General features: G+C 41.3%; 2 protein-coding genes across 7 annotated transcripts; both read right to left on the bottom strand.

The window, feature by feature from the left end:
• Window positions 1-1,419: 1,419 nt before the first annotated feature.
• On the bottom strand, window positions 1,420-12,202 carry zgc:136971 (S9 family peptidase). 5 transcript variants are annotated; one of them, XM_040154052.1, is made up of 23 exons: window positions 12,047-12,202; window positions 11,668-11,794; window positions 9,980-10,115; window positions 9,500-9,575; window positions 9,336-9,411; window positions 9,097-9,209; window positions 8,739-8,873; window positions 8,359-8,450; window positions 7,926-7,963; window positions 7,708-7,829; window positions 7,533-7,593; window positions 6,601-6,695; window positions 5,901-5,952; window positions 5,502-5,603; window positions 4,865-4,968; window positions 4,545-4,677; window positions 4,346-4,429; window positions 4,141-4,221; window positions 3,309-3,397; window positions 2,919-3,112; window positions 2,698-2,800; window positions 1,997-2,103; window positions 1,420-1,781 (listed from the first exon to the last, which is right to left on the bottom strand). In XM_040154052.1, exons 2-23 carry the CDS (start codon window positions 11,783-11,785, stop codon window positions 1,682-1,684), a joined length of 2,211 nt encoding a protein of 736 aa, XP_040009986.1. In that variant the 5' UTR covers window positions 11,786-11,794; window positions 12,047-12,202; the 3' UTR covers window positions 1,420-1,681. The 5 variants fall into 5 exon arrangements, with proteins under 5 accessions (XP_040009986.1, XP_040009984.1, XP_040009983.1 ...); XM_040154050.1 differs by having other exon boundaries at window positions 11,668-11,791; window positions 12,051-12,155; XM_040154049.1 differs by having other exon boundaries at window positions 11,668-11,791; window positions 12,047-12,153.
• A 1,233-nt stretch (window positions 12,203-13,435) lies between these two features.
• Window positions 13,436-26,845, bottom strand: ifrd2 (interferon-related developmental regulator 2). 2 transcript variants are annotated; one of them, XM_040153138.1, is made up of 13 exons: window positions 26,212-26,845; window positions 25,014-25,070; window positions 20,524-20,640; window positions 20,226-20,310; window positions 19,977-20,101; window positions 19,493-19,650; window positions 18,395-18,448; window positions 17,853-18,031; window positions 17,048-17,156; window positions 16,662-16,796; window positions 16,296-16,424; window positions 15,314-15,406; window positions 13,436-15,111 (listed from the first exon to the last, which is right to left on the bottom strand). In XM_040153138.1, the coding sequence occupies exons 1-13, from the start codon at window positions 26,252-26,254 to the stop codon at window positions 15,031-15,033; spliced, it is 1,365 nt and encodes a 454-aa protein (XP_040009072.1). In that variant the 5' UTR covers window positions 26,255-26,845; the 3' UTR covers window positions 13,436-15,030. The 2 variants fall into 2 exon arrangements, with proteins under 2 accessions (XP_040009072.1, XP_040009073.1); XM_040153139.1 differs by lacking the exon at window positions 25,014-25,070.
• Window positions 26,846-27,251: the final 406 nt, after the last annotated feature.

Genomic DNA, 27,251 nt, shown 5'->3' with positions numbered 1-27,251 from the left:
TCACAGTGACTTCATCGGGTGGCAGCTGCAGTCAAGGCCACAGAGCAAAGTGTTGGTGGTGAGGACAATTAACACCGACACTGTGTCTGGGACACCAGGGTGAGACTGCTGAGAGGAAACTTGTGGATGATATCAAACCACCTCAGTGTCTCGTCTCAGCCACTTAATCTTTCAATATCAACATCTGTGAATTTCATTTGTCGCCAGTATGAACTGAAAGAATGCCCACTTGTGTTGTCTGGGAAATCAAAGTAGTGGGACTTTTCAAGGCCATTATGAAACCTCAACAAAGGCAGCAAAGTACTGACAAACAGAGGTTGTGTTTTCCTCAGCTTTTTTTTTTTTTTTTTTAAACAAGAGGAGTAGGACAGAGGTTGCGAAAATATAGCTCTGAGATCTAAATTACAAACCATCCTTACATGGAAGGTTGGGTTGCTGAGCAGAACAGAATGAAAATCTATAATGTTCATCCAAGAATTTGTGGGAAGATTGACAAGAAATCCAGAAATAGGAAAGACTTGCCCAGGGACTAATGGAGGAAAGTCAAGATAAGAAAGTGTCGGGTGAGGAGATGTTAAGTATCTCGCAAGCAGAAAGGCCAGATATTTTTCTTAAGAAGTGATCACCATGAATCTAAAACTGAGGGAAAGACACTGGAGGAGATTGTTTTGCTGGATCTTGTCTGTAAGTCTTAACTTGGTTTTAAGGTCACCATTACAGTAGACTATTTGTGCGGGTAGCCCCGTGAGGAAGGTGGTCAAGAGGCTCAATTAAAGGCTCCAGATTAAGTTTCAGGTGGTTTGGGTGGTTTACAGCTCTGTAGTGGGTCTCTGTGGCTCCAAGGCTTCAGATATATTTTTGAAATGTGGCCGATTAAGTTACATGTAACACTCTGAGTTCTGGGTCTCTCTTTTTTTTTTCCGTGACTCACATTTATGAAAGTTTGAAAGCAGGCAGCCATCAAGAGGGTCCTACTTGTATGACTTTTATATTATGATGTTGATCTTGTGCATTTGCCCTGATGCATCTCATGTACATTTGTTTAGTTAAAAACATTTTTTTAAAAGGTCATATACATATTTGCTTAGTAACCATAAAGATGGTATGATAAAAGGTTAAATTTGTAATGCAGTAGGAGTTCCTCAAAGGGGAAGAAGTTCTGACAGGCAGAGACTGCCATCTCCTGGACATTGTGCAAATTAAATTTACTGCATATGATAAGCCATCTTTGTCAGCCTTCATTCTCTATTATATGTGTAGAAAAATACTGGTTGGACTTCAGATGTGAACAGAAAGCCATAACAGAGCTTTAAAATTAAGTAGTGATGAGTGGAAGATGACTGGAGGGAGTAATATAAAGTTTTTGTTGAATCATTGTGGAAATAAATAAAGAAATGAGATTGAGCATTTGGGCACCTTTTTTAGATAAGTTAACAAACATGACACAATCTATACATCAATACAGGTTTGTCAGAGTTTCTTTATAACCTGCTTTGATTTGGAAACATTAAAAAAAAAAAAAAAAAACAGGTACACTGTAACATACAGAACGTGTTTTTTTTGTTAAGAAGGCAGAGGAGTGTAAAAGAGAGTCAACTGCTGACAGTTAACTATTTTTTTCTTTTTATGGGGATGTTCAGCAGCAGAGTGAGAGAGAGAGAGAGAGTGTGTGTGTGTGTGTTCAAAGATGCTGTTGCAGCCACAGCACTGTGTTGAGGAAGCAGTCCGCCTGTGTGTCCACTCTGGACAGTGAATGTCCGTCTTCTGCAAACCACAACAGCCTGGAAGGACAAACACCACAACAGGCAGGGATAAAATCAGGCTTAAGAATCCCAGTTATTCATGCTATGATAATGTTTTTACTTTGTTTTTGACATACAGGGAGCGGTCAAAGTAACAGGATGGCTCGAGCTGAATTAAAACCTCTGCTTTCAGTTATGTTGGACTGTCGAGATTTCTTTATTTGGTTTATCTGATATACTAAGCTCCGTTGTACCTGACAGGTGAAGCTCTGCTCTTCAAAGCTTTATAGAGCTCCAGACCTTGGTGTGGAGACACTCGCCTGTCTCTGCCTCCCAGCATCAGCAGCACTGGAGCCTTGATCTACACAAAAATGCACAGATTCTATCGTGTACAAAGGTATATTTACACATACAACTACAGTTTCTTTATGAAACTGAATCCTGATGTTTTCTCTAGTGGCACTATTGTAAAAATTTGTCATAACAGCTTGTGTAATAAAGAGATCCTGTGTCTAGAAAACTGGTTGGATTTCCATGTTAATTTGCTCTGAATTTTCGCGGTCGCCTCTGGATGAACTTAATTCAGCTCAACCATTGGCTCAAAATATTCACTTGTGCAAAAGAAATACCAAAATCTAATGGGCAGATTTCGATGGAATGTATGGAGAGGCATTGGATTATTCTGACCTCTTGGCTTTTCCTCTTCCACTGTCTGCAGGACAGACTACATTTTAAGAGCACAACTGATAAGGATGCAAGAATAGCAAAATTGTCACTATGACTTTGGCTTTCAAAGTTTGAGGTCTGATAAGCATTGCAGGATCCACAAGCTCCTAGCGGGGCTTTAGATTTCTAGTCTTTTTATTAAGACAGAAATAACTTCTGGCCTAAGAATATGGTAGTTATGTGTAGATTATGATTAAAAGACTGTATTCAAAGTGTGCATGTGTCTGACCCGAGCAGCATGTGTGATGGGTGACTTCTCTAACATAGCAGCCAGGGCTTCAGCAGTGGGTATCTGGTCGTACGAGTACTCGAACCCCACACTGGTGTAACGCCTTGAGGCAGGGAGAGAAGAAGATTCAATCTATAAATTGGTTTGAATGTTGAACAGTGGAGCTGAAGCGTGTGTGCATCCTGTGTGGACGAGCTGCTGTGTGTATGCATGTGTCTCACCAGTCCACTATATCACTGGTTCCCAATAAAGTAGCAGCATTAATGACAGGGTTCCTGGCTGCACACGCTTTGTAGAACTCTGGGTACTGGCCAACCAGATGACAGGACAGGAAACCCCCGTGAGAACCGCCAATCACAGCCAAGCGTTTGGGGTCAAGGGTCAGGTCGCTCTGCAGCGCAGTAAGCACGGCCCTCTGAGAAAAGACAGTGATTGTGATACTGAGATTTTTATGGAGGAACACAGGACTGAATAAAAAGTGTGCTAACTTTCTACCTGACCTCAACTTGTCCCTTTTCCTCCCTAATCAGCACAACTCCAATCGTGATATTCATATGTATTTTACTGATTTTTTTTCAGGACTGTAGATCAAAAAGAGGAACAGCCCCTACCTGCACGTCTTTTACATCTTGGTGTCCAATCTGACCGATCAGGGACAAAATGCTGTCCTGGCCAAACCCTGTGGATCCCCGGTAGTTCACTGGATAGAGAGAGATGCAGAGAGGGAGAAAAAGGCAAGACGGCTAAACCAAAATAGAAACTGAAAGGCATTTCAGACATGAACACCAAAGGCTTTGATAATGTGAATTTAAGTTTTTTTACCAAAAGACTTCGATTTTTTTTTTTTTTTTAAGAGGAATTTTGGTTTAAATTATTTTTCACAGTCTCATATATCCTCACTAAAAACAACCCCAAAACTTTTAGAGTTAACTACATCTTCTTGTGGCCAATAGAGCTCAGTAAATGCTTCCAGTAATAAAAAGTGATGAGGAAAAATGGAGGAAAAAATGCAACTGAGCTTTGGAGTCCAACAAAGTTGTAAAGTGAGTAAAATGCAAAGCAAGTACAAGACTACAGTGTTTGTCCTGCAATTAATATATTTAAAATCCAATTTCACATGGATTTTATGATTAAAAACAAGTTTTTTTTAACAAAAGTAATTAGTCCTAGCTATGATGCATATTTACAAAAAAATGTCTGTTTTCAATTAAAATATGTTACTTTGCTTTTTTGCATGAAGTTGGAGCTATTTTTTTTACCCTGGTCAGAGCCAGGTTTTTCCCCCCATTTTCCCCCATTTTAATTTTTTTCCTGGCTGTTCTTAGACATGATATTGGTATTGGTGTTATCATCAAATCCTCAGCAAATAAATGAATAAGCTGAATGTCAAATTCCTCGAGCATGCCAGTGTGGGTGCGTCAGAGAGGAACAGAGGCCTCTCACCCATGAGCACAGCAAAGCCGAGTTTAGCCAGTCCAGCTGTTGTGCAGTTCCACTCTGCAGAGAACTGGGAGTGAGGGCCACCTGGTGGAGCAAACAAATATAAAAACAAAGACATTATACAATTAATGTAATAATGTGATTTCATATGTTTCCATCCTGTAAGCAGAAATACAACCACATAAAAAAAATTGAAGTGTACACAGACCATGGATGAAGACGACCAGGGGTATCCTGGCCTCATGGAGGGGATGAGACGGTTTAACCAGAACAGCGCCAAAGTGTAAACCAGCTGATGTGAGAGAGACATAGGCGGAGAGAGAGAGAGCGAGGGAGAGGGAAAAGTAAGAAAAACAGAGCTTAACATCTGAACAAGTCTTATTTTGAAGGAGTGACTGAAAGCTCACAGTAGTGTGTGTTGTCCTCCTCAGGTGGAGGTGTTACATCTACAACTGTCCAGTGGAAGTCAAAGGTCATGACAGGCTGCTGCAGGGTTCGCCAGGTCACAGCCTCACCTGCTGAGGGAAGGAAGCCCACCCTCTGCACACACACAAACACACACACACAAACACACATGGCGTGTAAAACAAAACAAAAAAATTCAAATTCATTTTTCATGTGACTAATCTTCTTTAACAATGTGCTAAACAGTATTTTAGCATAGTGCTTGGTGTTGTGTCTTTGCACACCTGTCTGTGTGTGTGTTTGTGCGTGTGTGCTGTCTGACCAGAGTGGGTGGTGTATTGGGGCTTGAGCAGCAGACGACCATCAGGTCCCTCTGGACTGTCAGCAGCTTCCAGCTGCCATAAACTTTGGAAAGATCAGAGGGACCTGCAGAGGACAGGGAGCAAAGCAGAGAAACAACATGGACAGGGGCAAAGAGAGTGAAAGGAGAACGGAGAAAAACAAGAGAGCAGGAACAAAAATTGGGATCAAGGTCTTGGAAGTTTTTAAAGGATTTTAAAATATTTATATATATGCACATTAAAATGATCAGGTGTGGATGATATGCTGAGCCCCTGTATATCCATATCACTTATGTAGATGACGTGCAGAAGATGCATTTGAAATAAAATTATGTAACTTTGAATTGTTAAATGGTCTTAACTGCAAGTAATTGAAAGTGCATTTTAATAACTACCAAAAACTGTTTCATTCAAGCATTTTTAAAAAAAGGAAATCTCAACAAAAACAATAATTATTACTATTTTAATTAAATGCTATCATCTATATGTTGCATTCATCTTTAATTTTGTGCCATCTCAATGCATGTTCCAGTGGTGTCTCTGCAACTTTTGACTTTTACTTTGAAATTTCCCAATAGCACGGTGGAGGTGACATCAAGTTTGATGGTCTTGTCGTACCTTCCAGTTCACTCTTGTGCTCCTGATGATGAAGATGAAAAGGTGGAGGAGGTGGAGGTGGCGGCGGAGGGGGAGGGAGGGGAGGAAGATCAGGAAGAGGATCTGGAGGAGGAGGAGGAAGGTCAGAGTCAGAAGGAGGGTGTGGAACTGGAGCAAAAGGAGAAGGGGGAGGTGGAAGAAGAGGGGAGAGGGGAGCAGCAGGAGGAGGAGGTAGAGCAGAAGACGGAGGAAGATGGGGAAGCCAACAAGGGGAAGGAGGAGGAGGAAACAGAGGAGAGAGGGGAGGATGAGAGAAGGGAGAGGGAGAGGGAGGAGGAGGGAAACTAAGAGATGGAGATGTGCACAGAAGAGAGAGAGGAGGAGGAGGACGTGGAGGTGGAGGAGAGGATGGACTCTTACTATCAGAGAGGGAGGTGACTTTCTTTGATCTTCTGTCGACCATAAAAAGATCCTGAGAGAGACAAGGAGAGAGTAAATGAGTCATGGATGAGTGTGTGTTCAGATGATCTTAAGAATCCAAATTAAGAAAATAACATACACAAAAATGCTGAGAACATTTGTGCACTGTAGGTATTTTGATTTAAAGGAACAATCCAACATTCTGAGAAATACATTTAATTTGCTCTCTGGCTGAGAGTTAGATAAGAGGACCAATATCACTCTCACATCTGTGTATTAATTATGGAGCTAGAGCAAGGAGGTGTTTAGCCTAGCTTAGCATACAGATTGCAAATACAAGGCTGTGTTCAACCAATGTCCAAAGCAAGTGCACTCCAGGTACTGGTCAGGTGCACTCCGCAAAGTTTAAAAATACACCTATAGTACGTTTTTTCGTTTTGGTGTGTGTACGGATTACAAAAATCCCATATAACCTGTTAATTAGTGAACTTTAGAGGTGCTGATAGGTGGATTTTTTTACCTTTGGACAGAGCCAGGCTAGCTCTTTCCCTTTGCCTCCAGTCTCTATGCTGAGCTAAGATAACTGACTCTAGGTCCATACTTCATGCAAAGACAGGAGAGTGGTATCAAGTTACGCAAAAAGCGAAAAAAAGCGCATTTCCCAAAATGTCAAACTATTCCTTTAATATATGGTCGTTACCTTCCAGTTCCTGCAGGCACTGCTGAACACCACTCTCTGACTGTCTACAGACCAGCAGCAGGACGGCAGGGCTTCATAAACACCTGCAAACTCACCTGAAAGAGAGGGACAAGGAGGGAAATTTTCCCCTGTAATTTGCGTTTTTTCCCAGCTCTGGTCTTCCGCATAGCTTTCTCATTCTTTCGACCACTGAGGAGCTTTGCTAAGGCTTTCTGCTAAATCTGGTTCATTTAAGAATTACCAGCTTCATAAATAATCACAGAGCTGAATGAACTTCTGACAGTCACAGCAAAACCTGGAAATTAATAAGCTTAAAGCGTTGCATGTAATCGTGATTTCATGAATTATAAGCAAGCTGCTCTCGATATGAGCATCTTCTATGACGTAAACATACTATAGATGTATTATTATACAAGTGTTTATTTTATTGTGCAAATCCAGGGTATATTCATGTCATTCCTGTAAAAAACACGAACATAACATCTGGAAATGTGCATTACTGTCTACCTGTCTAGACGGCTGTCTACCTTCACGGTGTCTAGACACCGTGAAGAAAAATATACAAAAACTATGTACAAAAGTTTATTTCTAGATTTTTTCAAAGTTATGGACAAAATTGAAATTGTGACCTGATGATGGTGCTAGATGAAAAGTCTGAGGGTCACGAAACTTATTACAATTAAGAGGAAAATGAACGTCCACACCAAATTTCATGGCAATCCATCCAATAGTTGTTAAGACTCGTCACTGAAAACCAAAAATGTCAACCTCATGGTGGCACTAGAGGTAAAGTCAGGGGATCAGCAAAGTCAGTAGGATTCCTCCCTTTTGGAAACATGAATGTGTGCTTAAATAACAAAAGATGACAACAGTCTGGAGCCAAGGTGGTTTCCCACGAGCCACACCACTAGCTATTTTAATATGTAACCTACCAGTCTGTGGTCTGCTGACAACATCCAACAGTGTGGACGTCTTCCCGCTCTTCAGGTCCAGCTGTGAAGGGTTAACAGTCACTGTTTAACTATTGGTGGAAGGAAGAGAGACACAGACACACACACACACACACACACACACACACACACACACACACACAGACTCACAGAGTACCTGTTGCAGACTGAGGCACTGATTGTGAGGGCCAAACACTCGGCCCTGCAGGTAGATCAGCGTGGACCCGTCTGGACTCAGCCTCGGACAGGACACCGACAGGTTGTCCCCCGACAGACTCTCTGGTTTGGAGGGATGAGGATGTACAGGGATGAGATGAACAGAGCAGAGCGAGTGAGTTGAATTAATTAACAAAGGGACAAAGGCAATGGACTCACCACAGTGGCCATCCAGGTTAAGTTTGAATAACGCCGACCTGAAACACAGTTTAAAGAGAAAGAGACATAAAGTGAAGAAGTAAATAGTCATTTCCACTGGGTAGTTTGAGGCCTGCTATACCCAAAAACTATATTTTTACACGAGTGGGTAAACTAAATGTTTTTTTCTGGTACCTGAAAATGTTGAAAAGGTTCAATATCATTTCTGTTTTTTCTGCTCAGTTGCTGCTGTTTTTAAAAGTTTTCCATTTTCTTGTTCAGTTTTGATTCTGCATGACTGATAACACATAAATAATTTTTAGTGCTTTTAACTACAGTGTGTGTGTGCTTTTTTTACAAGATATAATAGTTGACCTTATCCACATCAAAACTTGACTTAATTATTTCAATGCTTAAGATACTGAAAACTCAAAAAACAAAGCTGCTATCTAACCTGCGGTTGGAGCAGAACTTTAGTCCAAGTCTGAAGGGTTCGTGGGACCAACCCACAAAAATCACTGACTGACTCCCAGGAGCCCACAGAGCCTGGAGGACAATACACACACACACGCACACGTGAGATTTTAATTACAGGAAAGACATTCGAAACTTGTGTGCGTAAAAAGCCGAGAGTACATCCTACTTTTCGTTTGTATCAGTTTTACTAAAGATGTCAATCAATCAAATCATTAAAACTGCTTCTGTATTTCTGCTTCAACACAAAGACACACTGGGACACTGAACCAACACTAAACCTTCATACACTAACAGTCCAAACAAATCTACATCCTGCTGGGTCAGATTAAGTGGAAGTGAGAATCGCTCTGCCCTCACCTGTCCAGGTGAGATGTCAGGCTGCACGCCCTGCAGCACACTGACGGTGCCGCTCTGCAGATTGACCACACAAATGACTGGGGTGCTCTTGTTGGTCAGACCCTCGCCCCAGTCCTCACAGTACGCACTCCTGTCCTGTTTGGGCAAAATAACACACACTAGGAAAATACGAAAAATGTACACAAAAACAGTTTTCCATGAATCTAATTTTCTTTCTTTTTGATTTAAGAACGTATTCTGCAACATGTTCTATGCTTCTGTTGGACTTGCTGTACAATCTGCTTCATCTCAAATGCATATACATCAGGTGTGTGTGTGTGTGTGTGTGTGTGTGTGTGTGTGTGTGTGTGTGTGATACCTTCCCACTTGCAGATTCTCCATCATGTGTTTCTGTTGATGTGTTCTTGCTTTTCTCGGCCACATACAGCAGTTTGTTCTCACACTCTGACCATGACAGACAGCCAAACTGAGCTGGAAACACACACACACATCAATAATTGTTATGTAATTATATAAACACATGGACAAATAACAATACAAGGGCACAAAGCAAACATAAAAATAAAGGTATGGAAAAACACATAGCGTCTGTCTCACCATCGTCATACACTCGGCCGTGTTTATTGAGGGCAGTCAGGTCGAGGCATTTCATGAGGCCGTGGCTGTCCCATATCTAAACAGCAACAACCATCAACAACGACAGTCTGTCAAAATGCTTGAACACCAATCTTACAGGGTGTGTTACACTCCATCTTTCTCACCTCAAGGAGCTGGTGGCCACCAATCTCCCTGACAACCGCCCTCAGGCCTCGAATGGGCGAGAGTCCACTCAGTAACCTGAAGAGCAGAGGAAGAAACAAAAAACGCTGTTCAGCTCAAACTGTGTTCAGTTTGGCTTCAGTCAGAGTGTAACAGAACACCGGGCTGAAAAGTGGTGTTCTACCGCCCTCTCTGGTTAAAACTTCAACCTCTGACCACACCCAACATCACTGGTAGATGTTTGGGTGTAGTCTGAAGTGTGCCCTGTTGTGGAGTAGACTTGTGCAGCACTGCAGCAAGGGGAGACATAAAACCACGTGACTCAGCCAAGACAAGATTTCCAGCTGCTGTTCAACTGCTCTTTAACCCCACAAGTGCCTATAGATTTTTTTGCCAATTTTTTGTTTTCTGACAGATATTTGAAATTGTTACCATGTTTTTTTGTCTTTTTTTTTTTTTTTTTCAATTACGCTAGCACTCACTCTCCAGACAAAGGTGCACAGGATCCTGGTGGGAGGACAGTCCTGATGCTCTTGTGGTCAATGCCGTCTGCGATCAGAGTCCACTGCTGCGAGTAGCGAAGTCTGGAACCTCGGACCGGGTCGCTCTGACTCCACTCTGGATGTGGACACGGCGAGTAGTCGTCCAAGTTGGGTTTAATAAAGAGAAACTAAATAATGTCAGTTATTTCAACAATCCACACTTGTGTAATAAAAAAATGTACACACACTAAATCTAATAGGAAAAATCTTCAAAAACCATGTATATCTACTGGCAAGAAAATTCCTGGCAATATTCTGGACTATAATTACATTGATACTGGTTAATAACAGATACAGGATATCTCTATCAGCGTATGCATTAAAAAAAACTGCATTTGCAGTTATTATTACAAATAATTTCCTTTTTCCAGTGAAGTTTACCTTTCAAAATAAAATGTCATCCTTGATTATAACATTTCTTGTACGGCCTTAGACATATCTTTATCACAACCCTTTGATAAACTTAACCTATCCTTGGCAAAAATGTTTCATGATGCTTATGTTTAAAAATATTATACCCAGTATACCATTATCCGACTGCTCTCAAATCCTCCAATATCAATACTGTTTCAGCCTCAAAATCCAGTGGTAGTATCAGGCTCTAATTATAATGTCTCTAATATAGCCTTGTCTTACCGAAATCTGTTTAAAAATAGAAGCAAAATCCTGCCACGCCCAAGAACCCGGCAATTTAAACAGCCTTTAGACTTCGATCAGTGGTAGCTGCTGGTGTTATGGACAGGACATGAGTGTCCCTCCCTGAACCCACAATCCAAAGCACTGTCCAATATCCAATAAACAGCAGTCAGGTTGAATGGTATTCTTTCAGAGAAACAGATGGCTTTACTCTGTAAACCTTTTTAAACCCCGCGGACGTGATCACTGGTGTCATCCACCCGCTGATTCTGGTCAAAGTGCGTATCAGAGGAGAATCAGGGGACCAGTGTTCACTGAGGGGTTGTATAGGTCCAACACTTTGGTACTAATGGCCAAACTGTCATGAAATTTACTTCTCGCCTTTCAGCATTTTCAGGTGACATTTTCCCCAGAGGGGGAACTATTTTCATTTTTGACACTATAAGCTCTTGTGCCACCCTCAGACCAATATGTCAACTCTGAACTCAAAGGCTTTCCTCATCTAATAGGCAAAATGGCATTCAACTTCGATGTGTGTGTTTTTTTAATGGTGACAGTAAGGGGTGGCTCGCGAAGGCTTGCTCAGTTTCGTCGCGACAAAAAGCCAGCTGACCAGTGAGGACTACCATCTCAATTCACCTAAATTCAAGTTTTACCACCTGAGCTACAGATCATGTGTTCTTTATATTAACACTGATCATTTCCCAAAGCATGCTGAAGAGTTTAAGATTTCTGAATGTGTCTTTTCTTACTTTTCTGGCAGCCACTGGTTTCCATTCATATCCACCAGGTATAGAAAATCAGTTATCAGACAGCTGAAACTTGCAGGAGCTGTGTTATCCATCCCACTGAGTATTAATCAATGCAAACAGAACGTTTTCTACTCTGTTTGCAAAATCATCAGCAATAGCTTTAAGTATTCTGCACAGATGTATGTGTGACAAAGAGAGAGAGAGAGAGAGAGAGAGAGAGAGAGGTTACCAGCAGCTCACCTGCGGTCACAGTGTAGACCCGGAGCTCCGGGAGCTGCTCTTCCCTCACATGGGCAGAAACAGGCGCAGGGAGGCCGCTGATCTCCCTGTACACCCCGCTGATTTGTCTGGGCTCCATTCGTGTCTGCTTCCGTACATGCGCGCCCGCGCCCACACACACACACACACACACACACACACAGAGATACAGCTCACATTAAATCACCAACCTCAAGTACCTTTAACTATGAAACAGTGAGTGCAGGTCAACACTGGCAGCGCAGACGAGTGCAGACCCACGCATCATGCACTAACGTGACAGCGCTCCTTGTTAGCATCTAATGAAAAGGTTAAAAGAGGCAACGGCCTCGGATTACAGCGGTTCACTTCATGAATTTACCCACAGCACTCTGTCAACGACTTTATCGCCTCCGCTGGACTCGATCCAACATTTCACAACGCTGGTTTTTACTGTACCAGCGTCTCCATGTTGAATTCGTGAATGGACGATACCACTTTGGGTCAGCTTGGAGGGGGTGTAGTGGAGGGAAGTGACCGCAAGGGGGCGGCAGAGGATCAGTGTTTGTCATCCTTGATTTGTTTTGATCTTAAACTTTACGCTGATGAAACGCAACGGTTAATACTACTAATACAATCACTTGTTCCAATGTCATTACATCTTACCTCTTGAACATTTCATTACCAGCGTTTCTTTTTCTGTGGGCTCAAGATGAACTTTTCACTCCACATGTAGGGGACAGTCTTAGTTTTAAACATTTTATAACTTCATATTTAAATGATTTTTTACAAACACACTAAATTTCAGAGAGAGCAGAATCCTTGAGCTGTGACAGGAAAAATGGTAGAGCTGCCAGTGGTGGAAGAAGCATTCAGATCCTTTAAGTAAAGGTACCAATACCACAATATAAAAATACTACATTACAATTAAAGTGGTTTCCAACCTAAGGGTTTGGCCCCTCCAAAGGGTCACAAGACAAATCTGAGGGTTCGTGATACGATTAGTGAGAAAGGAAAGAATAAAAACAAAAAACAAAGTTCTTTAAGACAAATCAGTACTGTGTTTTTCAGACTTGCTTTTTGTGAAATATTGGATAGTTTTACCTCTGCGGCCTTGAGCAAGTTTAGAGGGGAAAACCACTCCTTAATGAAACAGCAAACAATTCATAGCCATTTGAAATGCAAAAAATTTGAAATCTTATTTGAAAAGTGACTAGGCACTATCTCTCTTAAAATAAATGTAGTAAAAATTTCCCTCTGAAATGTAGTGGGGTAGAATTGAAAAGTATCAGAAAATGGAAATAATGAAGTACCTCAAAATTGTACTTAAGTACAGTACTTGTGTAAATGTACTGTGACCTTCCACCACTGTTCACAGCAACAATAAAGTCTTCAAATTAGTATCTCTCTGTGTCTGCCTGAACGACTGCATCAGACAGCTCACTGTACCCTTTCACTTGGGTTTAATTGTTTATCATTCGTTATCATTTTTAAATCTTTCAAACTGCAGCTGCAAAATCTCGCTCCGAAAAATTACCTAAAAGGAAAAACAGTCCGTGCTACAGTTTGTCATGTAAAGTGTTTCGGGCTAACATCAACCTTTTCTTCAGGTTCTTTGTCACAGTGGTAAAATCTGATGACTTTTTGCCCCATTAACTTCACAGTGTGTGCTGACATTTATTTTCCCCACTGATCCTTTATTTCCAAAATTAAGACTTTCCAGGACAGAAACACAAAAAAATCTTTTTGGATTTACAAATGACACAAAAAAAGTGCTCAAATTCTCTTTATTTCATTTGATCCATGATTCCTTGTGCCTTAGCACCAGAACTACTGATGAGACAGTTTGGTGATGCTGTAATATGGGAAGCCTGTTGCTCCCTTTCACCCAGGGGGTCAAACCTGATCAACAGCAGAAACTCAATGGTGAGAAATTTCCTGTTTTAATATTTAATATGATCAAAACATCTAAAAAATGGTGATATTGCTGCCACAATCAGGAGCAAACTGAATTTAAGATGCTATCCTGACCACTATTAAAAACAGCAACACCACAAACCTCTTCTGATCAGCAGTTCAGGTAAGTGGCCTGTATGTTTACTGCTCATCATAGGGAAAATCATTCAAATGCTTCTAATGATTCAAGTACGCATCTTCATGAATCCCTATGTACAGTATATCTGCAATACATACACATGGGTAGATTGTATGACCCACCAACCCGCATTAAAAATACAATTGAAAAAAAATAGAAATTCTTGTAATGTTCTTCCCATAATTGTGACTGTAAACAGTTCTTGGCATTTTTACGTTTCTTAAAAATCACAGAGTACTGTTCATTTAATAAATTAGAAAGTAAAATACAATTATCCACCAGAAATGGTTAAAACGTATTTTACCTCTCAAAAAATATCAATACAAAGATGACATTATCTATTTGATTTCATTTTTTTTTTTAATTAGGCATCTTCATTTTTTTTTTTTTTGCAAGTGTTTTACTTGATGTTAAATAAAATTCAAATAAAACACACTCTCACACAAACACCACACTAGGTTGCATTGTTTGTAAAGTCAGTTTCTGGTTTGGCAGCTGAAGTCGTGACTCTGGATGTGAAGAAAGAGGACGAATGAGGGGGTAGCAAGGAATAATTTAGCCCAGAGAAGAGGAGGGTTTTCCCAGAATATTTCTGTGGATCTGTTTGGTTCTCATTAAAGAAGTTGATTCTCAAACATGAAGCTTCATTAACGCAACAGGAATTACGATTAAAAAAAGATTTGACTGACCGGTCAAACCACAGGGCAGAAGATGGAGCTGAGTATGAAAAATAATACCCATCAGCACCAAAGAAGGTTTTAGTGACAGTTCCACAGATCAGAGATGTACCATAAAGCTTCAAAATGTTTGACTCTTACAAAGAGACTTAGTACTTTACTCTCCCTGTATTTTTTTGGTAAAAAGACCTTTTAGATATCTGAAGATCCCATTAAATGTGTGAAAAGGTCGGCATTGTTTTACAGCTGGTATTCACTATAAACCATCAGCATTGCTGTGTAGGAAATACTGTGAGTAAGGGTTGTCGCAATCAATTCCATTTTTGACTGAAAAGCAAATGCCTGCTAAGAAGAACAGTAAAACTGTTTATCAGCAAGTTGCCCATGGGAGATAAGAATAAACGGTGGCCATCTTGAATCTGGAGAATTAAGTTGCAGGTGAAAAGCACAAGTGAAAAATCCATGTTGAGGGTTTTGCTGAGTCTGTGTGTATCTGACAGCTGAAGCGTTGAAGGCATCATTTTGTATCCATCTCAAATCGAGCCCAATGAGTTCCTCACTTACTCATCCATTCCCTCCAACCTCGTTCTTCTCTCACATGACGTCAGCCCGTTTGTCCCTGACTTTATTCCTCTGTTTCGTCCTGGCCTTGAAGGCAGCTGAGTTGAAAAGATGCTGTTGAAGAAAGAGACAAAGATGAGTGCAACAGTTTTATACATCTCAGGTTATAATCACAGAGAATGACTTTTTGAACTTTAGCTTCAGCAGCAGTTCATAAAGGGTGTGTCACAAATGCAAGACGAGAAAAAAATACTGAAAAAATTGCAATTGTTCCTGTATGCTCGTTGAGATTCAAGGACAAAAGAGATGCTGTTACCTTCTCAAATCGTGAGATCTTGTTGCCTTTGACGGTAGCGTCCAGGATGATGGGGGGGCCGAGGCCAAAGATGTCTCTTAGTAGTGGGTTGAACTGCAACAAAACAAAAAGACACAAATTATTAACATAGTTTCTGGATATAAATGTCCAATTTTTTCTTTTTTTTGCTGTTTTGTCTTCATGTTTTGCCGAAACTGCAGAAAATTGCATGACAGCTTACAAAATCCACAAGTGTAAACTCATGTTGCCTACCAAAGACGTACAATAGCATTTACCAGTGTGAAGTAATGGAGCTGTATAGATTGTTCCGTTATTTGTTTGTCCCATAGCACTCAGCTTCCGCCACAGGTAGAACCTAATTCTGTGAGGAACACCGATTTCCTTTCTAATCAGCCCTTATTGGTTACACTTTGCAATATAAGTGCAGCTTTGCTAAAATGCTGGATGAGAAATTATGGAGTGTTTTTGAGTTATGGCTTTGCTTTTTTATACACAATAAATGCAATAGCGTTGCATGGGATTCACCCACTCCAATGTGGTGCACGTGTAGTTGTGCTCATTGTTTTTGCCGACCAGCATTATACTCACATTACATCACATGTGATGTGACCTCAGCCTGCTGCCTTTTCAGGCAAATACCAGTATTCTTGCTCAACTCCGGGTTTTTGTTTATTGGCGTCCATGCCAGATCAGAGAGCAGACACGTCTCATGAGACATAAAAACTAAACCTAGTATCACTATGGACGTAACGCAAAAGATATGTGGCACAAAAACAATCACGTGACACTGCTGGCCAGTTGCACGTGACAGTAATTTAGCGGATCATGAGAAAAGGCTGTGTGAACAACTTCCTTTTGCCATGCACACTGCAGCAATCTCAGCCATATGCAGCAGTACTGCGGCACGAACATGCCGTTACTCCTGTGAGAACAAACCGATGTTCTTCTGGAGTACACTACTTGCTTCAGTGCGTTTCCTGACCTGTAGATGGTGTCTGACTCCGGACTCCAGGATCTCTTTGAAAGCATCATAGATTCTTCTCCTCATCCAGCCGTCGATGTAAACGCTCTCCACTCCGAACCTGATCTTCTCCTCTGTGAAGTCCTCGTTCTGCAGGAGAAGAAAGGGGACATAACAAAAATCGAAGCCAAAAAAAGTGACGCGGAAACAAGAGTAAAATGTTTTCAGTGATGTTTATACTACTAGGAAAATAAATAAATCGATCGATCGATCAGATCAGACGTGCTCAACTTGGAAATGAAAAGACCAGTTGTTCAGTGACAAATTTACTAAGACAGAAGTAAAATCATTAATAACAAATATCACCTTTGCAGTGATAAAACGTACCTCTATGTAATGTAGCACCTCTCTGAAGATGGACCTTTGTTTTCTCCTGTCATTCTTGGCTCGGTGTTTGTTGCCGTCTGTGGCTAAACTCTTCAGACATTCACACAGACTTTCACTGGCTTCCACCTCAAATTCCTATACATATACACAACATCAATGACAAAACTGTAGTACAGCAATATAACATTAACAAGAGATATATTTCTAAACCACAGAGACATGTAAGTGTAATGGGAAAAGGATTGTACCCTCTTATTATCAGCTTCACCAGATAAGATTTTCTCTTCTTGCAACCGTATTTTATTTAACAGCCTGTGTGTGTCCTCCAATTAGTTTATTAGTTTCAAACGTGTGTTTGTGTGCCTGCTACGTGTTTGTGTGTTTACCTCATCTATATCTCGCCCCAGCTCCACCAGCAGGGCGATGGTCTCCCCCACTGCGATCCTGTAGTTGACATCATTGCTCTGCAGACACGCCTGCAGTTTGGGGAGGTGACTGAAGGCGGGAAAATGGAGCAAGATCATTGCAGTTAGTTACACCATTAGTCACTGATGATGACTTTTTAATTAATATGGTAACCCCTGCGTGTAACGTGGTGTGTCAAAATGTCAAGCCCATAAAGCTTACCAGAACTGAGCTGCAGTGAGAATGGAGTGAGAGTAATGGAAAAACAGAGTTTCTCTCATTTCAATTCTGTCATTTCCCTCAAGCGACATGACAAGCACACGCTTGATGTTGACAAACCTGATGTTTGTGTACCTAGTCTTCTCTTCCAACAGATAATGTGGTGCATAAGCGGCAGCTCACCATCAATATCGGGGTCTAACAAAAAAGGATTTGCTGCCAAATTCTGGTTTGGCTGAACTCTGAGTTCCCTGCTTGGGTTCTGTCAACTTTAAAGTGGAAAACGATTCATGCAAAATGTAGTGTTTAGAAATTAAATAAACAGTCAAAAAACACAAACAGATGGTAAACTGGCGATGTGAGTTCATTCTGCTGTTGCAGCATTTTTTGTGAATGACACGCTGTGGAATTCAGCCCTTAAATCATTTTCAGCTGCGAGAAGAGGGTTTACATGAAAGGGAGCAGAACAGTCTACTAAGGATTTTCACACCTTTGGAGATTAACTCTCTACTACGTACTGGATCAGATTAGTTTTTTCTTTGTGAACACTGAGTTTGTTTCACTCACAGGTCGAGCAGCACAGTCAGTCTGGATGCGGGACAGAGGGTGACCAGCAGCGACCAGGCCTGCAGAGCAGCACCGTGAAGGCCTGGACTCCCAGGTTTAGGTGTGGGCAGCGTCCCCTCTCTGTTGGGGTAGGAAGACATGAATATGCTCTCCAGAAGGGCCAATGACTTGATCAAGTCCTGTGAGGGTTTAGGAGTGATGTTAAGGGAAAAAAAGAGAGAGAGAAAAAAATGTAATGAGGAATGAGAAAGTGTTTACGTTTAACAGCACAAGGGTCAATTCAGCCATTGCTGAGCTAACCCACATTTGATAGGATTTTGCCCGGGAGGTTTTTCAGGGCTTTTGTCGTGTATCATATTTCTTTTATACATAAGGTGAGGAGGTAACAATGAGTAGACTGAAGGCTCTGAACTGTCCTAACCTATAAAATAAAGCGTGACAGTCAAACAACAGTCAAACTGTTCACCGTGATGGCGATATTTTCCTCTAATCCTTTGCAACACTATGAGATTTTTTTGTCGCGAGTGGCAAGATGTTCTTACCTCTCCGTCTTCAGCAGCAGACACATAACAGCACATCCCCAAAGCTCTGGCACACTGCAAGAAAGTCAAACAACCAGACGTGATTAAACCAGGACAGACATACTGAGGACTGACGCTGTGATTCCTAGCTCAACCTGTAACACAGTTTGAGGTTAGCTACCATCAAATCATTTAAGTAAGAACATGTTTATCATTACCAATAGGATCCACCATGAGCTTAATGTGATCCTAAGGTCATTTTTTGTTTTTTTCCAATAACTTAGTCAACCTTAAAGTTGGTCTGTTAATGTTTTCAGTTAAAAAAACTCCAACGTAATAAATAATGTGGTTTCTACTACAGTTAAGCAACTATTACTTTTTATTTATAAATAAACTTATTGTAAAATATGTATTTTTATGCCTATCAAGCTTTCTACAGGAGCAAATACAGGCTAATATGACTACGATGAGTTACCAAACCAAAGAGTCCAAAATAGCTGCTGTTAACGTCACACGCTGGGAGATTCCCCCGAAACACTGCCTTGCATTGCGTTTATGTCTTCTGTTTGTTTCCAAAATGGACACGATGGGCAAAAAACAGCAGCTGACAAGGGTGTTATGACGTGTAAAATGTCATAACTGCAACCGTGACAGGCTGGACAGTCCATCTTAAAACTGAATTTGCTCAAAAACCACAACCAGAGAATTTTTCATATATTTTTAAGTTGAATGTTTCCTAATGTTGTTTACTGAATTGCTGAGCCAAGACCCAACTTTTATTTTTGTATAACAGTGGTGGTGAATATAAAGTCAGCTGGATGGGAGAAATGCATTTCAGAGTTTGCACTCGTACAAGTCTTGGCTGAAGCAGATGTTTCTCAATTTGCTGTTGTTCTGCGACTTTTATTGTCACGTTGCTCCTGGGTTTTAAACAGCAGTCCACATGACTGATTTTTGATCCAGTATTTACACATGCATATGTCAGAGCTGACACATATTTCACATTTAATTTTCTGCTTTTGATTTTTTTTTTTTTTTCCAGGCGTTCCAATAAATTGAAGATAAATACCAAATCCTACATTTTGCACAGTATTAGAGAAGGTTTACGTCATTACTCACACTCTGGCGGGCTGCTACGCTGGCAGTGTTGTCAATCAGGATGGCAGTAAGGATGGGACGAAGCATCTTAAAGCCCTCCTCTGCCTCATCTCCACCCCCCAGCTGGATACACAGCAGGGCGAAGACTGTAGCCGCTGCTGCCTGCTCCTCTCCACTGCCTGGACAAATAGAAGGAACAGGAAGTGAAATGATAGTGATTAATAATATCCTTGATTACTGCATCTGTTGTTTACTGCAGTTCCACTTTGAGAAACGGAGGAAGAAATGTTTTCCTCACTAGCACTTATAAGACCAAACTTAAACGGTCCCTATGTAGACAAAATATACATATGCATCATCAACAAGTCTGTAGAAAGCCCTGCTGTATGTACAGTTTCATGTAAACATGCAAAATAATCACAACCTGTGATACAGAAACATATCTAATTAGCATGGTGGAATAGAGCACAGAACAGAACACACACATCCCTCTGTTCTATCTCACCTTTTTTAAGGCTTCTTTCCAGGCAGTCGCTGACGGTGAGGCGTCTCTCTGTCAGGAAGTCATACAGCACTCTGGAGGAGAAGGCCTGTCGCAACGACTCGAGGGCGGCTAGACGAGTCTTAGCACTGAGAGAGAGACACGGAAAGACAGAGGAGAGGACAATAAGGTGAGTTCAACAGTATTTCCTGACATTCCCTATTTTTATTGTTGATAGTGACTGAATAAAAGGGGGGGAAAAAAAACCCTCACCTTTTATCCGTCAGGTTATCTATACACTGTTTGAGTTTGTCTTCCATTTCCTCCTGGGCAGTCTGCTCATCCACCTGCTCACTCCCTGAGTTTGGCACACACACACACACACACACACACACACACACACAGTTGATCTGTATGGATTTTGGTGACTGTATGCAAGTTTGATGCTACAGTTTAAGAGGAAAATATCAAGTACAATATAAAAGATTTATTTCTTTTGGTCAACGTAAGCAGTACCCTGGCAATTACAATTATTCAACTGCGTATGTAGTATCTGCATTTATGAACTAACCTGTGCCCTCTTCCAGCACAGAAGTAGTTTCGCTGGCACTGCTGTAGTGGCTGAGAATATCAGACGTCAGTTCATCATCACTGGCACCCGACTCTCCCTTCACCCCATTTTTAATACCTAGAGAAGGAAAAAGAGGGAGATGGGGAAAAGTGAGACAGGGAGAAGAATGGAGGAGAAAAGAGGGATAGAGGAAGGGTGTATTATACGATACACTATACAGTTGTTAGGACAGTGACAGAGTAAGAAAAAAAAGACTTAAAAAGGAGCAGGTAATAATCAGCAACACTAGATAAAAATAGATTGAAAGTTTCCAAATCAGAAGCTGCGGTATTTGTTGGGAAACAACAGCTATTTCCTCCCGTTTGCCTGAAATGTTGCCCGGTTCTGTATTGTTTTTTTTTTTCTCCAACAGTAAGGTGCGACAAAATGATTATGGTTAACTGTGAAAGTGAAATAAAAACAGGAACAAGGAACAATCAAAATTAACCAGAATTTGGCTGGTGGCTATTTCCTAACATTGAGTAATAGCAGGTTTAGGATGTAGGCTTCCCCTGCTCAGCTGCCTCTCTTTGTCAGTAACGGTACACCAATAGAGTTCTTCTTATACATAGACACATACTAACTCACAGGGATGAATTGCTAACTCTAATTTGTCGTCTACAAACCTCAGCAAGCACTTCAAGCCAAGACTGGGGCCTTAGAGTCTTCTTCCATGAAGCATCTAACCACCTCCCGAGACACTGAAAGATTTTCTATATAAGACTGATTCTTACTAATGAAGCCTCCTCCAACTTCTAAAAATCACAAGAAAGGCTCTTCAAACTGTTGTGTGACTTGTATTTGGAGTAGTTTCAAATATGCAAAGTGACCATCAAACTAAAGATAGAAATATCAAAACTCTTTTACTATGTTGGCTAAAATATTATTTTGCTATTAATGTTATTTGCGGTGCCATTTTATGCATATTATAGTGGCTCTCCAATTTATTCATTATGAGTCTCATCCATACACAGGAACTGATGTTCTCCTAGTTAATAAACAGGACATCATGACAAAAAACAAACAAACAGAAGAAGTATCCATTGGGCAATTGTCTGTCATCATGTATGTTTTTACTGGTACCAGGAGGTAATTAGTGTTGCAGTTTTTCCAAGCAGCTCTGCCCTGTGTGTATGAGAAGGGATAGTTTGTTACACAGAGTCTGAACAAAACAGGGGTTAGAAGCCAGGCTGGCTAAGCTAAGCTAACCCTCAGGTTCCTGCTGGCTCAGGATTTTCTACTGTTGGTGGGATTACTGGAGACCAGAGTTACCATTCATTTATTCATACATTCAGTGTGTACAATCCAGAATGGTCAGACTGTGTGTGTGTGTTTGTTTGTTTGTTTGTTTATCTGTGTGCGCATGTTCGTGCTCAGGTCAAACAGTACATGCAGGGTAGCCCAAAGGTCACAGTTATTGTTGCGACAATGCTGCATGGGGGTTGTAGTTGTGTAACTGTATCAACTTTCTCTATGAAAAAACATTTATTTACTTTGATGTGTTTTTGATATCATTAATTGTAGACTATCTGCATCGGTAGCAAGTAATGTTATTTTACTCCGCTTTAGATACAAGCACAGTGCCTAATGACAAATGTACAGTGAAAATGAAGACTCTGGCAACACATTTCTGATATCATCCAGGTATTTCCACCTGTGCTCAGGTAATAAGAAAATCCAACCAAAGGAATAACTGGATCCAGGAGTCTATTTGAGCTGAGAATGTGTAAACTGGGCTAAAGTTCAGCCATTTGACTTGAGCAGACCCAGATGTGGAGTCATTGTTGTCACATCTTCTACTCTGACTTTTCTTCACACTTCAAAAGTGAAGCATTAAGGGGAAAAGATACAGTATCTCCAGCCACAAACCAAATGCTGCTGAATTTCTGCTGTGGCTGACAAATTTATCATTATGTACCAGACTATCATTTAAAAGCTCTTCTATTCTGCTGAAATTGCTATTGCCTGGTAAACTGATGATGGTAGCAGTAATATTTATTCATCTAATTTCTGGGCATTGTTGCTTTAACTCTGCACCTCTTACTGTTGGCTGCTGCTTGTCAAATATTTTACAGTGGAGCTGACTGGATAACAGCTGGATAATTGCTCAAGGACAAAACTCTACTGTAGAGTAATGACACAATAGTTGCAGGTTGTGTTCCCATTAATAGCTACCTTTGCGCCAACGTTAGTACATGTATGTAACACAGTCAGTTGTTAAACTGGGTGTCTAAGTGAGTATAGTGCTGAGCTGGCAATTCAAAGTAAACCTTCGAGTCTGGCTTCATTAAAATGTCATGAAGGTTGTTTTGGGGAGGAAACTGCTGTCCTCTGGGAGCTGAAGAGGCTTAGTTCAGAGTAAAATATCAACACAGAAAAAGACTCTGCTGCAGTCACATTTCTTACAAATCACTTACAAGATGAAAGGGAACTCCATTAATGTGGCTATAACAATACTTTTAGATATATAACATGAAAGACCTCATACGGTATAATTAAAACATTATTATTAATATTATATATTATCAATAATTTTTTGGCATCTTACATCAAAACCTATAACTATTTTGTAGTTACAGTGCACAGTGATTATGCAGCCAAACAAGCACATGAAGTAAATTTAAAATTTGAGAGATAAACTGATTACATGAAATTCAGGGACAGAGATTTTAATTCATTAACTTGACTGATAACCTAAAAACAAAATAACAGTTTTTCATTGTAACAAGATAAACCTGAATGCAGCCCTGACAACCTCTCCTTCCTTATATTCTAATTTCTTTGACAGAACACCCTGTGGGCTCTCTTGCTCAAAAACCTACTCTTAGGTGCGAGTTAAAGCGCTCTCTGCAAGCCTGTATCAACCAGTAATTTCCCAGCAATCATCCCTGAACTCCCAGCCACTGTACAAGTTACTCCCCTGCAGCTGCGCCCGCACGCGAACACACACACACACACACACACACACACACACACACACACACACACACACACACACACACACACACACACACACACACACACACACACACACACACACACACACACACACACACACACACACATCTTCCCATGCAGGCCTGCCCACATGCAGCTCAGTTATGTGAAGTGTGAGCTCCCTGCCACGGCTCACGTGTCGTCTCCACTTTGCTATTTTGTGCTTACATAGCGATCAGTCACACAGCTCCAGCAGTCAAGTCATCCAGTCCCTGAGGAAGAGGCTTGGCTGACAGACTAATCTAGAGCTCTGATCCAAAAGGGTGGGAGCCTATTTGAGTCCCCTGATCATGGCCTGGTAGCACAATCTTTAAATACAAGACACATAACTCCAGATAGGACTAAATTAATCCGTGTTCTTTCCAAAAGCATTCTGTTCGGATTAACCATGGAATATTGCCCTCACAGCCAGGTAATTTAAGACAACGAAATTCAAATTTGACATCATTAAGTCTAAACAACACCATTTGTTTGTCAGACTTAATGTAAAGATCCAACTAACAGCTTTCTAAAAGTGCAAGCCCTACTGGAATTATTCCTTGGAACAAAGACAGGTCTTGGAAATAAAATTACTTCCATCGTAAACAGTTCTGCAGGAAAACTGTGTAAGAAATCTTTTACTTTGAAAGGTAGGATATTTCTCTGGGGAAACAAAGACTATGCGGCAGATAAGCTGTTGTCTTATAAAATCCCACCAATAGAAAAATTCAAAAGGACACCCAGAGCGAAGGAATAAAATTAAAAATAAATTAAACTGGCTCCTTGGTATATGATGCATTGGGGTAATTTGAATTCAGTATCAAGAATGTCACACTGACAGGACTTTACATACACATATGCATAAGTGAGAAAGAACAAAGTCACTCCAGGAAGCAATGACTGCCTAAATCCAAACTCCTCCGGTGTCAGTGCAGATAAGATAAAGAGGTCGGACGGTTGAAAAAATTTCTAATTAAATGGCATGATGGGAGCACACTCAGACATGGAGGGATGAAGCAAGTCTAGATGTTAGCAGCCACCTTTAAATAGAAGGCTGGGTGGGAGAGAAGGTCAGATGTGGATAAACTTCCTTTAAAAAGTCCTGTTTTACATAGCCATCAATCTCAGCGTGAAGGTAGGGTGTTAACTCATGATGTTCAAGCGTGACATGCAGAGGGACTGAGGAAACTCAGTCAGTGAAGTGATTTTAGTGCCACTCTGCTGCTACACCACAAAGAGGCTGTGATGAAGTCAGACAGTAAGTAACCAAAGAAAGCAGCTGGGGCAGGTAATGTATGAGGGAAGAGTTAAAACTTTTCAGTGCAGCTGGAACAAAAACACACACAGTAGGGTAACCAAGCATGTGATTGGCTGCTGGGTTTACTGCAGGCACAGTAGTGAGGTTCAAGGGCTTCTGGACAAGCCTCGAGCTGGACATGAAGCTGAGGTCAGGGGTCAAGGGGCAGAGGAGTTACCTTTCAGGGATGCTTTAGTCGACAGCTGCAGCTGAAGAACCTCGAGACGAAGGGAGCCTGGAGATGATGTGTGGATGGAGGGATGAATGGATGGATGAAATAAAAGGGTGTACAGGTTGCATGGTGGACAGATGCGTGAATGAATGCAAAGATATGAAAAATGCAGGAGTGACCATGATGGAGAAGAAAACATCAGAAATGAGCACCACTTTTCCAGTGATGAAAATTTGCATAGCAAAAAACTGATGCACAATTACCCAAACTGCACTATGAAGCTTTAAAGTAAAGTAAGTGATCATTAAATTGACACAGATTTGCAAATATAATGGGAACATCAGACTTAATACTCTCATTGGTCCGTGACTAAACTTCCCTACCCGTCCCTCTCTTTTCAATCTTGAGCATCTACACTCCACAAAATAGCGTATGTACGCGTGTGCGCATTTAGGCGCCAGCACGTGTGTTCTTCCCGGGCAACGCCACTCCATAAAACGTGAGGGGGCTGTAACGCCCTTACAGGCACATGCATGGTCCACACCACTACTGTATACACTGCTTAAAACCTTGTGTGGCTGCGTTTCTCAAGCAGCAGCCTCACGGCACGTAAACGCTCTCTAACTCGCGTACTGTAAATGTACTGGAGGAACCTGCAGTACTTGTTGCATGGGCTGTTCTTCTTCCGACAGCTATCCCCCTACCCGTTTTATGTGGCCTGGCACCGCTGCTAAAAATAACCCGGGGTTCACCTTAACCCTACAAGTGTAACTTTGGCGAGCCTGGGGTCCTGAATGTTAGCAGAAAACTCCAGTGAACTGTAAAAAAAAAATAAATTAAATAAAATCACATTTTCACGGACAGATTCTTCAACTAAGCTGATAGTGGCTTCATCATAGATGTCGCACTGCTAAGCTGGAGCACTAATGATAAGCCACATGGATGTAACGCTATGTCGGACAGCAAAACAAGTCAAGTCGCTAAAGTCTGAGGAGTAACAAGCGGTCTCACTCTTTTATTGTTTGTCCCATATGGCATGGATACTCTCTGCTACCGCTGCCGTCGGGCTTAAAGGTGTGGCGAGCAAGATGTACAGCGTGTATTAACACTTTCACCAAAGCTGTTATATTTAGTCATTACATCCCTGCTGGTTTCTCTGCCAGAAGCCGGACGGTGAGTTAGCTCGGCCGCTACTGCTACTTACCCGGTTTACCGGAGCCACGTTTCCCCTTTTTACTCCGTGGCATTTCGAGCAGCGTTTTGATCCCCCAGTTCACAACAAAGCTAGCTGTGGTTAGCTAGCTAAAGTTAGCCTGCTCTCAGTCCAACTGTCAAGTCCGCTCCTCACAGATTACAGAGTTGGTTTGAAGGCAAGAGTAGTAGTAGTAGTATCAGCAACAGCAGCGGCAGCATACGGCCGGGTGTCCTCCGTGGTTTATCTCGACAGCTGGGTACAAAAAAAACTCCCGAAATTCCCCCTTCTTCCACACTCGTGTTTACACTTCGGTTAACGACGACCGGCGTCCTTTACGAACACCATCCGCCACCACGTTCCACAACTTTCCGCTTTCTTCAGGCTGGAAATACAGAGTGTTCCGGAGGCGAAAAAAGACACTCTACCCAACGGTTTTCACTATGTATTATCTATGATTGTCTCCTGGTAATCTATATCTAATACCCGGCTGAGATTGTAAGTATTTTTCAAAGTGTTTGGGACGGAGTTTTGAGCACGCTGCTGTCACGAAGTCAACCATCTTCCCTTCTTCAGTAACTACTCGTCGGCCCGGCAGCCGGGGTTGCCAGGTTCGTTCTGTTAGCAGTCCCCCGTTTCCGGTGGTATGTCGAAGCCCAGACTTAATGTGTGTTCTCTGAGTAACGCAATTGTGAGGGGCGGTCAGATTTGTCAGTCAAGTCCGAAGTCTGAGCAAAAAGTCAGTATATTGAAAATACAGTTACAACCCTGACTGTTGAAATGGGAACTTTCAGATTTTAAATAACATTTTGGCCCGTATTATTCATATTTCTATTTTAGAAATAACGTTCAAATCGGGATTTCGAGCGCCCAAAGCCATATGTGCCACAATTTGGATTTAGGGCAAATTCAGAATAAGGAGGCCAAATCTTAAAAAAAGAAAAAACAGGGGGGAAAAAAAAGGAAAAATTGACAGAATTCAGACTATTTTAACCAAACGTTTGCCAGACTGACTGATTTCATGAAAACAAAACATTGATGCATTATTTTCA

This window comes from Xiphias gladius, chromosome 18 (genome assembly GCF_016859285.1).
Source record: "Xiphias gladius isolate SHS-SW01 ecotype Sanya breed wild chromosome 18, ASM1685928v1, whole genome shotgun sequence".
NCBI classification, from domain to species: domain Eukaryota; kingdom Metazoa; phylum Chordata; class Actinopteri; order Istiophoriformes; family Xiphiidae; genus Xiphias; species Xiphias gladius.
This window is presented reverse-complemented; position numbering and strand designations above follow the sequence as displayed.